This window comes from Erithacus rubecula, assembly GCF_903797595.1.
Source record: "Erithacus rubecula genome assembly, contig: SUPER_Z_unloc_2, whole genome shotgun sequence".
Lineage (NCBI taxonomy): Eukaryota > Metazoa > Chordata > Aves > Passeriformes > Muscicapidae > Erithacus > Erithacus rubecula.
In genome coordinates, this window is record NW_027635860.1 from 7,719,341 (window position 1) to 7,731,773 (window position 12,433).

At 35.6% G+C, this 12,433-nt stretch overlaps 1 protein-coding gene across 3 annotated transcripts in view; it reads left to right on the forward strand.

The window, feature by feature from the left end:
* FRMD3 (FERM domain containing 3) overlaps positions 1-12,433 on the forward strand; it is a 113,161-nt gene that overhangs the window by 44,473 nt on the left and 56,255 nt on the right. For all 3 annotated transcript variants that reach the window (XM_079330963.1, XM_079330961.1, XM_079330962.1), the window contains exon 2: positions 6,162-6,266. Coding sequence is in view for 2 of the 3 variants with exons in the window: in XM_079330961.1 (XP_079187087.1) it covers positions 6,162-6,266 (105 nt within the window). In the remaining variant the exon portion in view is untranslated. The remainder of the gene's footprint in view (positions 1-6,161; positions 6,267-12,433) is intronic.

Sequence of the window (12,433 nt, forward strand, 5' to 3'; positions counted from 1 at the left end):
AAAAAATCGATGATAAATACTTTGTTTCTAAAATAAAATCTTTCATTTATTGTTCTATACTATTATTCTATTCTATTTTAAAGGCATTATTCAATATTTTCTTCTGGTGAAACATTTTCATATATTCCTGTTGTTGTTTCCAAAGAAGAAGCCAAAAATGGCAAAGGACTTGTCTGTATATGTTTCTTGTGAGTACTTGCTGTCATTTGTAGTGTCAGTGAATCCATAAATCCAAAGAGCCATAAGAAATTTGCAGAGGGCATTGGAGATTGTCAGGGTTAGGGCTGTGTTCGAGTTGATTCTTTTCCCCCTCACTGACTTTGGCTGCTGCAGAATGAGGATCCTGTTCCAGATTCTGTTATTCAGGCAAGACTTAAAAATTGATCTAGAAGATACTGAGAAATTTGGCCATGCCTAGTTGTCTTCCTTCTCTATGCCCTTAGCTCTCCTTCCTATTCAGCTTCAAAGGGTTGATATTAAATGAGTCCCATTCCAGGGCACATCCCAGTCCAGTGATGCTTAGTGAACTTTTTTGCTGTACCACTGGAGACAAAAGCAAATATGATAGCTATATCATGACATGAGCAGAGAGTTGCTCCTAGATATCCTTTCACTGCCATGCTTTGGTGTACGAGAGCTGGCCCCATACTGAACTATGGAATAAATAACTGATGTGAATGCAATGGGAAACGTATGCCTGTGGGGATTCAAGTTATTTCTCTCATGAAAAGCCTAGAAGAAATAGGATCTTATCACTGAGAGGATGTCCAAAGAAAAGTAAAAAATGTGAGAAGTGGCAGTCGAAGATGCAGTTTAGCTCTGTTGCTTTTTATAATTATTTTTACGTATTGTCAACAGAGCTATCTTTTTCAGTTTTCAGTAAAGATGCCGGTTTTGGGGTTTTTTCCCCTGATTGGGTGATTTTCATTCTATGGTTCTATCATGATTCTTCTTCAATGCATGTATTTAATTCTTTTACATCCATAGAACTTCAAAATATGTTGCATGACAAAAAAACCCCCCAAGCATACAAAATCAGACAGCATGCTTGCCATGCCTGAGAGCCAGGCTTTTCATTAATTTAGACAGAAATGTTGGTTTCAATGTGCTTTCTTTGTTGTGTTGATGGTTTCTGATTTTTTGTTTGTTTGTTTGTTTGTTTGTTTTGTGCATGACTTTATGCTTAAGTAAGCACTTAAGTGTGTGACCAGCTTTACACATAGGGTCACTGTTGGGAGCTGTTCACACAAGTAAAGACACTTATGGGATGAGGATTGAAATCCCCAGTACAAATAAATACTGTGTTTATGACTCTGCACACTTCTTAGTAATGCCAGTGGCTTTCTGATAGAGATAAGCATAGCTGGCAGGACTTCAGTGGTTAGATAACAGAGCAGAAACATTGTGTTTAATCTGCTTGTGATTCTTGCTCTTCCTTGTGACGACATTCAGACGCAGAACTCCACAGTGGAGCAAATGCAAATAGGGAAAACATTTCACTGAATGTAAGACCTTAAAGTGTTATAAGTAGTTTTCCTCTCACTTTCAGATTTGTGAAACAGTCACAAAGGTTTTGTGGTCTCGTTTTGCGTCATTGGAGAATTGTTACATTGGTAGAACAATTTACACTCTGCCTTGTTTTTTAAATTGCATCAAGATAGTTGAACTAAAAAAAGAAATCCCCAAAGCAAGCATGAGATGAGGATAATGTGTTAAACTGCTCAAGAGCAACAAAGATTGTTGTTTGGATTAGTTTCCATATACCAGAGAAATTACCAAGGAATTAGGTTATTCATTCTTAAATTTGCAGAGTTGCAGAAATGGAAGCTGTAATAAGAGTGTCTGGTAGGAGAAATGAAGCATTTCTCCAGTTTGTTACTCAGTTCCTAGAGCTAAGGAACAAACTCAGGTTGTCCTGTGTGTCCATCAATGGAAGACTCTGTGTGATCCTCTTTTCATGTCTTCTTGGAGTAGATAACATCCCCTGTTTTGCTTAATTCTTTTGCCACAGTTGCAAGTTTAATTTGATACGTATTTATTTCAATACCAACAAAAACTTTTGATCCAGCTTAAAAAGCAGTGCTTAACAGTTATTTGCAAACTGACCTTGTGTGTTCGGGGATTTTGTCATTTACATGGCATTATATCCGTTGCATATGTGTTGGGGTTTGTTGTGGGATTTTAGTGGTATTAAGGTCAGATATTCAAATACAGCCTTAGGAAAAACATGCTCGTCTTGTCTGTGCCTATTTGTCTAAATAAATCAGAAAGTCATTCCTCAAATCATTTATAGAAACCTCCAAATTTTTGTTTTGAGTGTGTGGAATATCTACATTATTATAGGACTTTGTTTAAAGCCATTTGAGATAGACAGATATATTTGAATTAATAGACTTACAAGAAAGTGGCTTATTTAATGGCATTCTTTCATTGAAGACAATGTATTGATTACAATTCAAAACACTTCTCATTTCTCGCTTTTCTGACTCTTGTTTCTGCCTTCATGTATCTTCTTTAATGAACAATAATTGATGACTTCAAAGTGAGCTGTGGTATAGTTCTCAAATATTTGAGCTGGGAAAGCCTTAAATGTACGACTTGATTTTTACATTCAGATTCCTGTTGTTTGTGGCTGAAATTCTCTAGTGGTGTCTGAAATAAAGGCTTTCTTTATTATGTATTTTTTTTCATGTTCTAACAAGCATTCTAAAATGTAATATAAAATTATTTTTCTGAGTTGCTGCAAATTACTTTTTCTGTATAGAAGGGTTTAAGGATTGTTTTTGTTTGCTTGGGTTTTTTTTGTTTGTTTGTTTGTTTTCTTTTTTTTTAAAGGTCACTTAATGGGAAAGCTGTATGGCAACTGTCTGAAATTTTTAGGCTACATTTTATATTCATTATTCTCTGACCCAAATTCATTCCTCTGCTCTGTTGTGGATGACTAGCTGTTCTTAATTTATGTTATCCAGATTATTTCACAAATCATAATGAAATTTGGTTTTAATATATTCTTTTGTAGCATGGTAATATGTAGTAATGTGTAATAAATAGAAAAAGATTGTGATGTTCTAAAGCTCAGAAGAACTTGAAGCTTTGTTAGAGAAACATAGAAAATGTTTATGTATGCTGTTTGCAGAAAATAAAATTAACCTCCATTGCCCATCCTTCTTGTCATACAGTCTATTATGCATTAGGACTTGGTATGCTGTGGGCCATTTCAAGTATTTTCCTCTGTGTATCAATTAAGATCTACTTTTTTTTCCAAAAATTTCAGGTGTCTAGAAGGCTTTAATAGTGGAACATTTACTATTTCTTTACATTATGAACATGCTAAATTAGCCCACTTTGTGTATTTCGAATATTTTTTAAAATGTAATGAACTGAAGGGGATATACTAACCAAGGGTGAAGTTATTAGCTAGTCCTTTCTATTTATTGATGGAAGGCTTAAAGATTGCTAGAGCATGAATCTAGCTTGGAGGCTTTTTGCTCTTTTTTGTTTAGTTTGTTTTCATCATCTGTTTTCCAAGGAAGAAAACTAGGGCATCAATTCCTTTTAGAAACAGAACGTTGTTACTGGATTTATAAACATTATATGTGCTGTACCCTTTTATCAGTTTCTTCAGGAACTCAGAAATTTGTGACTTATTTGTAATTTAGGTGACTGAAGCAAAGGGCTTTTGAAATTTATAGATTAGAATGTGAACCCCTAGTAATTTGTTGTAGGAGATTGTATTATTACTGACTGTTCTTCCAGTAATATCCTCTAATGTTGTCACATGAAAATATGGGTAGTCTGGTTTCCTTGTTTCCAATGTTTTATGAAGTGGATTTCATTTATTCATTGTTGCTGGTAAAGTCTGTTTCCATGTTTGATTGTACCTGAGTCGTCTAATAACTGTTATTTCCCAGTTGTATTTAATTTGCTGAAGATTCATTTAAGACTGCAGCATAAATGTCATGTCTGTGTTTACAATTTTTCCTTCTGCCTTTGTAATGAAATATCACCATGTAATTTTGTCAATACTTTAATGGTCTCTCACAGTCACAAAACTTTTTAGACACAAGATTTTAAATTAGAAAGCAGTTAGTTGAAATATGACTACATAAATGTAGACCCTTTTTTTTTTTTTTTTTTTTTTTTTTGTCAGCCACAGGGAGAGTGACAGCTTTTCTTTTGCATTTTTCAGTCTTTGAGGGAAGTGTTCTCTATGTTGTCTCCAGGATGCCCATACTTGTAACTGGGTACAGCACAAAAAAATGTCAGTGAATGTGTTGACCACTCTTAACAATAAACAAATTGATTTTAAATGTCTTGAGGCTGGAATGAAACAATTACAGAAGGAAACCTGTTGCGTCTAGGTTACTTGGGAAAAGGTAACAATGCAGGGTGCAAAGCATGAGGTTGCATGAACACAAGTTGAACAGACAAATTGTGTTAACATCCTTTGATAATGGCTGTTTAAAAATAGGAATACAAATTCTGCACTATTTGCAGACAAGGCAAAGATATCTCCAGGCAAATTAGAGTGTATGGAGAGTACAGGACTTAGATTTATAGGAGATAGAAGGTGAAGACAGATAGGAGTAGGGGAGCAGGTGGCTTCCATTCCAGTGTGGCTGGAAGTGAATTTGGTAGGAGAGGAGGTCCCTATGTTTATGTCTGCAGGAGCCTCATCATACATCAATGCAACTTTGTCAGGGCCTTAACTGAGGGTGCTTTTTATTTAGTTATCTGTTTGTTGAGTGATGGAAACCATAAGACAAGCAACTGTATCTATGTGAGAATTCCTTATTAATTTTAAAGATAAGACAACAAAGATTTAGTTCAGATTGTTATTTTCTAACTCTTCAGTTGTGAAGCTTGTCTCATTTTTCCTGTGGGAAGCAGCAGATCTCAGCAGGCAGCAGTGGTGCCTGGGCCATTGTCCTTTAGAGTATGACCTCCAACAGGTCACAGTGCTGGTTTTGGCTCAGCTGATTCTGTGCAAAATGAAGATGCTAGCAACAAATACCCAGCCTTGTAAAGTACCACGAGATGCTGTTGCTTCAATTTTGCTCGCCATGCTCTTTATGGCTTAAATTGCCTCTTAACTTCTTAAAAAAAAGATTGAGCAAGGCATAGCATTAAAATTTTCAGGGGGTAGTTTGGAGAAAAACAATTAAGTATTATTTTTATATAAAGTGATTTCATGTCCTGTATAGTTTCTAGTCAGTAGACAATAAGAGCTAAATTCCAGTTGTTTGATGTCAGCAGAGTAGAGACTCACTAACTGGTCCACAGCAGAGATGACTCACATGCAGGACCAAGGTAGACACTTAGAAGCAAAAAATTGCAGAGACCCGACACCACTGTGTAGTGAAGCATCTTTGTCTGCTTGGAGTGGTCTGTTTTAGGAAAACAACTTTTGCTAATATTGACACAAATCACATTTCAGAAAAAAACCCCAAATGAATCTTCACATTAGCTGGATCAGAATAAATATGAAAACTCATGTAGGATCTCAGTATTAGGCATCACATAAAAGAGTATAGACACACGCTCTTAAGATTGAAAAAAAAACAAAAAAAAAGAATGAGATTGTTTGCTAAACATCATGTGTAACAGTCAGGTTTGATAAGGCCATACTTGCCCAATGACAATGCAAAGATGAAAACCTCTCTCAGTCGTTTGGGCATTCTTTGTACTGCAGATCTAACTTTACTGAGGCAATTAAGGATCAGATCTCTCTTGCTTGGACATTGGGTAAAGATCCAGTAGAATACTCACATTAAGATCTGTTTTCAGATTTGGGGGATAAAAAAAACCACAGAGTGCTTTGAAATTCTGTATGTAAATGAGTATCTGTCATGCCTTATAGCATCCATGGAAATATGACTGCTAGTAGTACATTAAGTCTTATAAATATGTAGCCATTAGAGCATCATGAGTTTCCCTGAGGTAGTGTAGTAATTTTATTTCCTTAATCAATATGTGAATGTGCAGGGAGTGTATTGATCATTAATCTCTTGAATCTTTTAGAGAAGGTAAGTGGTTAAATCCTTGTCCTCATCTGAATAACAACAAATTTCATGTACCATTTTCCTTGACACTTTGCATGGAATTGTAGGCAGCAAATTCAGAATACTTAACATATGTATAATTTCTTTATCTTTTTACAGAGGGAAACCAAAGGTCAGTTTCTTATAGATCACATCTGCAACTATTACAGCTTGCTGGAAAAAGACTATTTTGGCATTCGATATGTTGACCCAGAGAAGCAGAGGGTATGTATTTCATCCCTGACTAAATTTGCTTTTAAGTAAAGTGAATTGATTTTTTAAAAAATAAGCATGCATATTCTAATGCAAAGTTATGTATCTCTGAGAATTTGTGCTCAGGTTGTAATCTGTAGAAGTTCCTAAAGTGGCATTATTAAATTAATTTTCCCATCACTTCATGTACTATTCTTCTTCTTCTTCTTCTTCTTATTATTATTATTATATTATGATATATTTTGATTTGTGTAGTTCTGAGCACTTATACTAGAAAAGAGTCTATAGGCATGAGAATATAGAGAATATTGTTGCCATCCTGTGTAGTATGGTGTCTTGTATCAACTGGTCCACTCTTCAGCTGTATTGTGTTAAACAGACTTACCAAACAAACGTTTTCCATATGTACATTTTGAAGTGCTGATTTACAATTGCTCTTATGTTCTCAAGCATATTGATAACTTCACTAATTGGGTTTTTTTTTTGAATTCTGTCATTAATTAAGACATGATTTATAAGGGACCCTTTTTTGTACAGACTTAAATGCTTTAATGAGATGAAAGCAATGTACATTCTTATCTTATGTTACAAGTCATCAAAATATGCTATTTTTTTATTCAGTATTCTTGTATTGTCATGAGCATCTTCCTGGATGTCAAATAATTCCTTACTTCTGCTCCCCAGCAATGACATGAATATATAATAACCCTGATATGTCCACACAACTCCAGGCTTTGCCACCTCATGGTTCTGCAAAAAGTTAACTCTGTCCTGCCTAAACCAGGACAACTCAGTAAAAAAGTAAGGAAATGATGGTTTTGAATTTATGAGGTGTGTGACAGTTTTCTTCACTGTTTATTTTTTTTTTTTTTTAATTTTTGCTGTTGTGAGTTTAGATGCCTGGAATTAATCTAACAAAAAACCATCAGTAGTTGTCTAGGTATGTGTTTAAGGAGATAAGCTATAGCAAGTGTAAGATGTGGTGGGGTCACAGGAGAAATGCCATATGATTGTAGCCACTGTACAGATAAGAGTACTTAATGTTCCGTGGGAGAAATTTTCAAAGCTCCATGGAATATATGTACTTGTAATTTGGTAGTAGAAATTTTCAAGACTCAATGGAATTATTACAGGTCCCACCAAGGAGAAAGGAAGACATTTTCTGCAGTACATTATTAGGGCTTGGTGTGATGTGTCACAAACCAGAAACAGTAACCCAGTAAAGATCCATAGGTGAATTTCAGCAGCAGCTTCTTTCTGAACTTAAACCTTGTGCTTTAGCCAAGCACAGTTACTGTGAAGGAGAGCAATAGTTCATACTATACCAGTTAATAATGTGTGTGACAATGTACTTCAGTGTTCCAGAGGCAAATAAGTGATGTGGGAAAATGAATAAAATTAATATTGATTAGCCTGGTTTACTGCATGACATGGCTAAGGTAAAGGACAGCACTTTCTTTGTCTCTTAAGACTGTGTTTGTGGGAAGGTATTAATATCATTAGATTCTGAGACCTCAGCTGCACTGGTCTAGATATCTGTATTCAAAGAAGATCAACTTAACTGAAGAAGGAAAGGAGAAAGAAGGAGTATTAAAAAGATAAAGAGAGTGCAGAGCATGTTTATGAAATGATTGAAGAAGGCCACACCCTTTTAGAGCAGGAAACAAAGGATAGGAAGGTAGGGTTATACATGCATCAGAGTGTAAAATAGAAAGAAAGAGAAAGTTTAATGGATGTGGTTCTTAAGGTGGTGAGAGCTGCACTGTCTGAGACAGTCCTAATGGAGGCAGTGGGGGAAAATCTTTCACTAGGATGGTAAATAATTTTAAGAGAATTCTCTATAATTTTATGGATGGGTTTATATTAAATATTGGCAAAGTTAGGGACTAGGCACCATCTTCTGACTGTTCTTTCAAACAACATGTAATAGGAGCTGAAACAAAAAAGCATACCTTTTTTTTAGGGGAGTTATTATTGTTTCTGATGTACATAGCACACAATGGATATTACTTTGCTAAATTTCTTGGAAATGCTAACTGCCTTTGTTGTAGCATTTTATGTGTTGTAGAATTTTATATTCAACCACACAGTCTCTGTGTTTGCACAGAGATGCCTACATCAGTGGTTCCAAATGAAGCTGCCAAAATAATGCATTTGATTCTGGCTTTTTGTGAATTATTCTTGATTGATTTTTTGAACAGCTAAACTGTATGAAATAGTAGTATATTATTATATACTGTACACACACACACACACACACACACACACACACACACATAGATGAAACATTATGCAGATTTACTCCTGCTGGCATTTAGTCTAGCAGAGATGCTTGCCTCCATTTTATTAAGATCTAGCTTTTTTTGTGCAAAGGTTCCATAGTTTCTCTGAAAGCTAATTTGCATTCCTTTTGTTTTGTAGTGAGGGAGCTCAAGTAGGCAAAAATACCAGCTTTAATTAATCCAAAATGTCTTTTAAATGTAGAGTATGCTACTAAAATGTAGCATAGAAGTATCAAAATGTTTGACTGAGTTTGAGAATTAAAAAAATTAATTGTTTCAATATTTCAGATGCTTAAAATTAAATGTTTCAAGATTTCTGTTTAGAAAATTCAGAATTTCTGACTGTGTAAAAAATGTAGAAAATTGAGCTCATTGTCTTATGTCAGAAAAAGATTTTGAAATGTGGGAAAACAGCTGTGTTTTTATAGGCTATTTTTCAAGTAAGTAATGATATATATTTCTTCCTTTCCCCAAATCCATTTTTATAATAATTCTTTCCTCCTACATAAATAAACATGTGTGTATATTTTGAGTATACTTAAACTTTTAAAAATATTCTATTGTTTTCCATATACTACCCCAGCCAAAAAAAACACCCAAACTTTGAAAGACACTTGTAAAAGAAGGCAGCATTGCATCTTCTTTTGTCTCTGAGTCTATGGGACAGTAACAGTGACAATAAAATCAAACTGAACTGGCAGTTGTAAGTCCAAGGTTCTCCAACATGTTGTACCTTTTAGTGTCACATTTGGATGTTCCTGTGGGGAAACTTTGCCCTAGTGTAGATTCAAAAATGTCAGTGGTGCACTAATAGTATTCAGTAAATTGTGGTTTATTTGGTATTCAGTAAAATACCATTTTATGTCTAATGAACTGAGAACAAAGGAGTTCCTAGTATTCATGTAATAGCTGTTGACTTTTTTGTGTGGATTTCTGAGAAAATTATGTGGGATCACATTGCATTTCTCCCTGACTCTAAACTGTAGTAACATCTGAAACTACTTTTGGTCAAACTGGGCCAGGGCAGTGATCATCACTCTGAACCAGAGGAAATGGCCTTGGGCTGAGGCAGTGGAAATTACAATCAGTTTTTAGGAAATTTTTTTCACTGTTAAGGTGGTCAGGAAATAGGTTTCCCTGCAGGTGGTGGAATCATCACTCCTGGAGGTGCTCAAGAGGAGTCTGGATATGTTGCTGGGTGGTGTGGTTTATTGATTTAGGGGTTGTAGTGGTAGTGGTGGATACATGATGGGACTGGATGATGTTAAAGGGTTCTTCCAGCCTTGGTGGTTTTATGGTTCTATAAAGCTCTCAAGTGTTAAGTTCCTGTATGGTTTCATGCAGATAAACTGACACATTGGTGTTATTTTTCTTACTGAGGAAAACACTGGAAGCCAAACCCAACTGAAGGCTAAACCCAACCCAAGAAATCTGAGAGTGTAAAGAGAGATATGCTGTAAGAACCCAGAAACCCTCAGATGGAGCTTGTATTTTTAACAGTTTCTAATGAATCCATGCCTGGATGAGCTGCTACTGATTCTGCTGCTCAAGGAACTATTCCTGGTGCCTTTTAATATGCTAACTAGTATATTGAGGCTAATTGTCACATGTTCACACTTGTGGGAATGTAGAATGGCTAATTCTGTGTCAGATATCCTGGGTTTATTGAGCAGCTTCTTTGTGTTTTTGGGACTGATACAAGATGAGATGGGAATAGAATGATATAGGGGAGTTGCTGTTCAGCATCTTCTTGAGAATGAATTTCTTGATGAAAAAGGATGTTGTTCTTGAACACAAGAAAAAATTCAACAGAATGAAGATATTAGTATGGTAAAATAGTTATTAAGTCCCTTCAGAGGGGCACATGAGCAATAATTTAAACTTGGAAATACTTATTTCTTTTTTTATTTTTTAATAATGGATCAATGTGAGCACATGCTTGTGATTTTGTTTTTGAATGTGGAAGTATGAGGAGGTAGAAAGAAACACCTTGGAGCTACACATAGGGTATGTTGGAAGTATTGTAGGACCCTGAAGCAACTGTGAAGTCTTACCCGGCACTGTGGAGATGTTTGGAATCATGATCACCCTTAAGCATTGAGATGCTCTGTCATGTGGTGGGTGTGCTGCTGGGAGCAGCAGAGCAGTGCAGTGGTTTTAGCTCTGGGCTTGTGCGTCTGGCAGCATGAAAATAAAGCTTTCAAATTAGTGAAACTACTCTATGGGTACACTGCCTCTATGCAGCTGATCCTGACTGGCAGCTCTGGGGCTTTCTGACTTTCCCAGAGCACAGAACCTAGTTTGGTGCTTTGATAGAAAGATGACACTGGATACTATGGATTTTGTTGGCCTGCGTCATAATTTCTCTCTTAAGAAATGTCACAGATACAATTCTCATTTTGCTTTCAAGATTAAATTTGGTGAAAACTGGGTGACAATTCTACACAGATGTAGGATTTTTTAAAATCAGATTTTATTTAGTTTATTTCACTAGTAAGGGTGGTGAGGAGACCCATTTGTACATCAAAGTGTCACTTATAATTGACCTGGGCAGAATGATTTTTTTAATCTTACAACCAAAGTAATTCACTATTGTGCCAGTATTTACTAGGGAAGGAAATTGTAGTCTCTGGTCCATTGGTAATTAGTTTATTTATCATGAAGTAGTGGTTCTGTTTTTAATGGGAGCTACAGACAAAATGTAAAACAGTTCCTTTGGAGAAACCTTTGGAAATGGTCAGCAAATCTTGAGTGCAGCTGATCTCTGCTTTAGCATGAGCAGCTATTTAATACCTGTATCTAAAAACATATGCCTAGTCCCACGTGAGAGTGGGGAAGGCTGGCAGAAAGACACATCAGATAAATTGCAACATCAGTTTAATGAAGTTATGTTTTTGTATAAGGAGCTATAATGCTCCATACAGTTAGGAGAAGAGATCTGTCTGGGAGATCTCCAGTCTGTGTGAAGGAGTAGAACAAATATTATGAGCAGAACCCTACAGTGACTGAGTCATAGGTTAATAAAAATCTTAATCCTTATCCATGCATATAAGCTTTTGCTCCAGGACAGAGTTATCACAAAAGTTACTGCATTTTCATGAATTCTTGCTGTGGCAGTGCTTGCTGTCTGCAGTTCAGGTCATGCTGGTTCAAAAAAAATAGTAGAACTGGAAAAGGAGCAAAGAAGGCTGTAAGAATTATATCTAATAGAAATGGATTTCATTCAGAGATGGATTAGACAAGAATAATATGTCTAGTAAAAGAGGTGAATGAGAGAGATTGAGTAAGAGAGAGTCAGAGAGTAAGCAAAAGTGAAGGAGAGAGAAAGATATGATGTAAAATAGCTTGGAGAAGGTGATGCTTGGTGGAGAGAAAAGTTGCTCTGTAATTATTAGAACTGAAACACTCTAAAGTAAACTAAGTATAAACTCACTGGCATTGAGAAATAGCTTTTAGAAAACCATAGGCAGTAATAAAATTCATTGTAGCTGTCATGAATTTTAAATAAGTGTTTAAAATGGAAGCTTGGACAAATTGGTAAAAGCCTACAAAGATTTACAAAGAAATTTTAATGGAGGCTGGGTGGAAAAAGCCCATTGAGCACAATGGGAGTTACTGCTCTTGTTCTTTTCCTAAGTGCTTGCTTCACACTGTTTTCAGAGACTAAGTGTTGAGTTAACTGGCAGCTTGCTTTTACTAGTAGAACTGCACTTATGTACTAAACAAAAATATGACAGAAATGAATTGTTGTGTGAAGAGAATAAATACATATGTACACTTAATTCAGCAGAAATATTATGGACTAAGTATCTTGTGTGAAGATTAGGAAACTTGTAAATTAAATCATTTTGCAAGATACATTGATAAAAACAAAGATTTTTTTTCCATCGGTTGTGA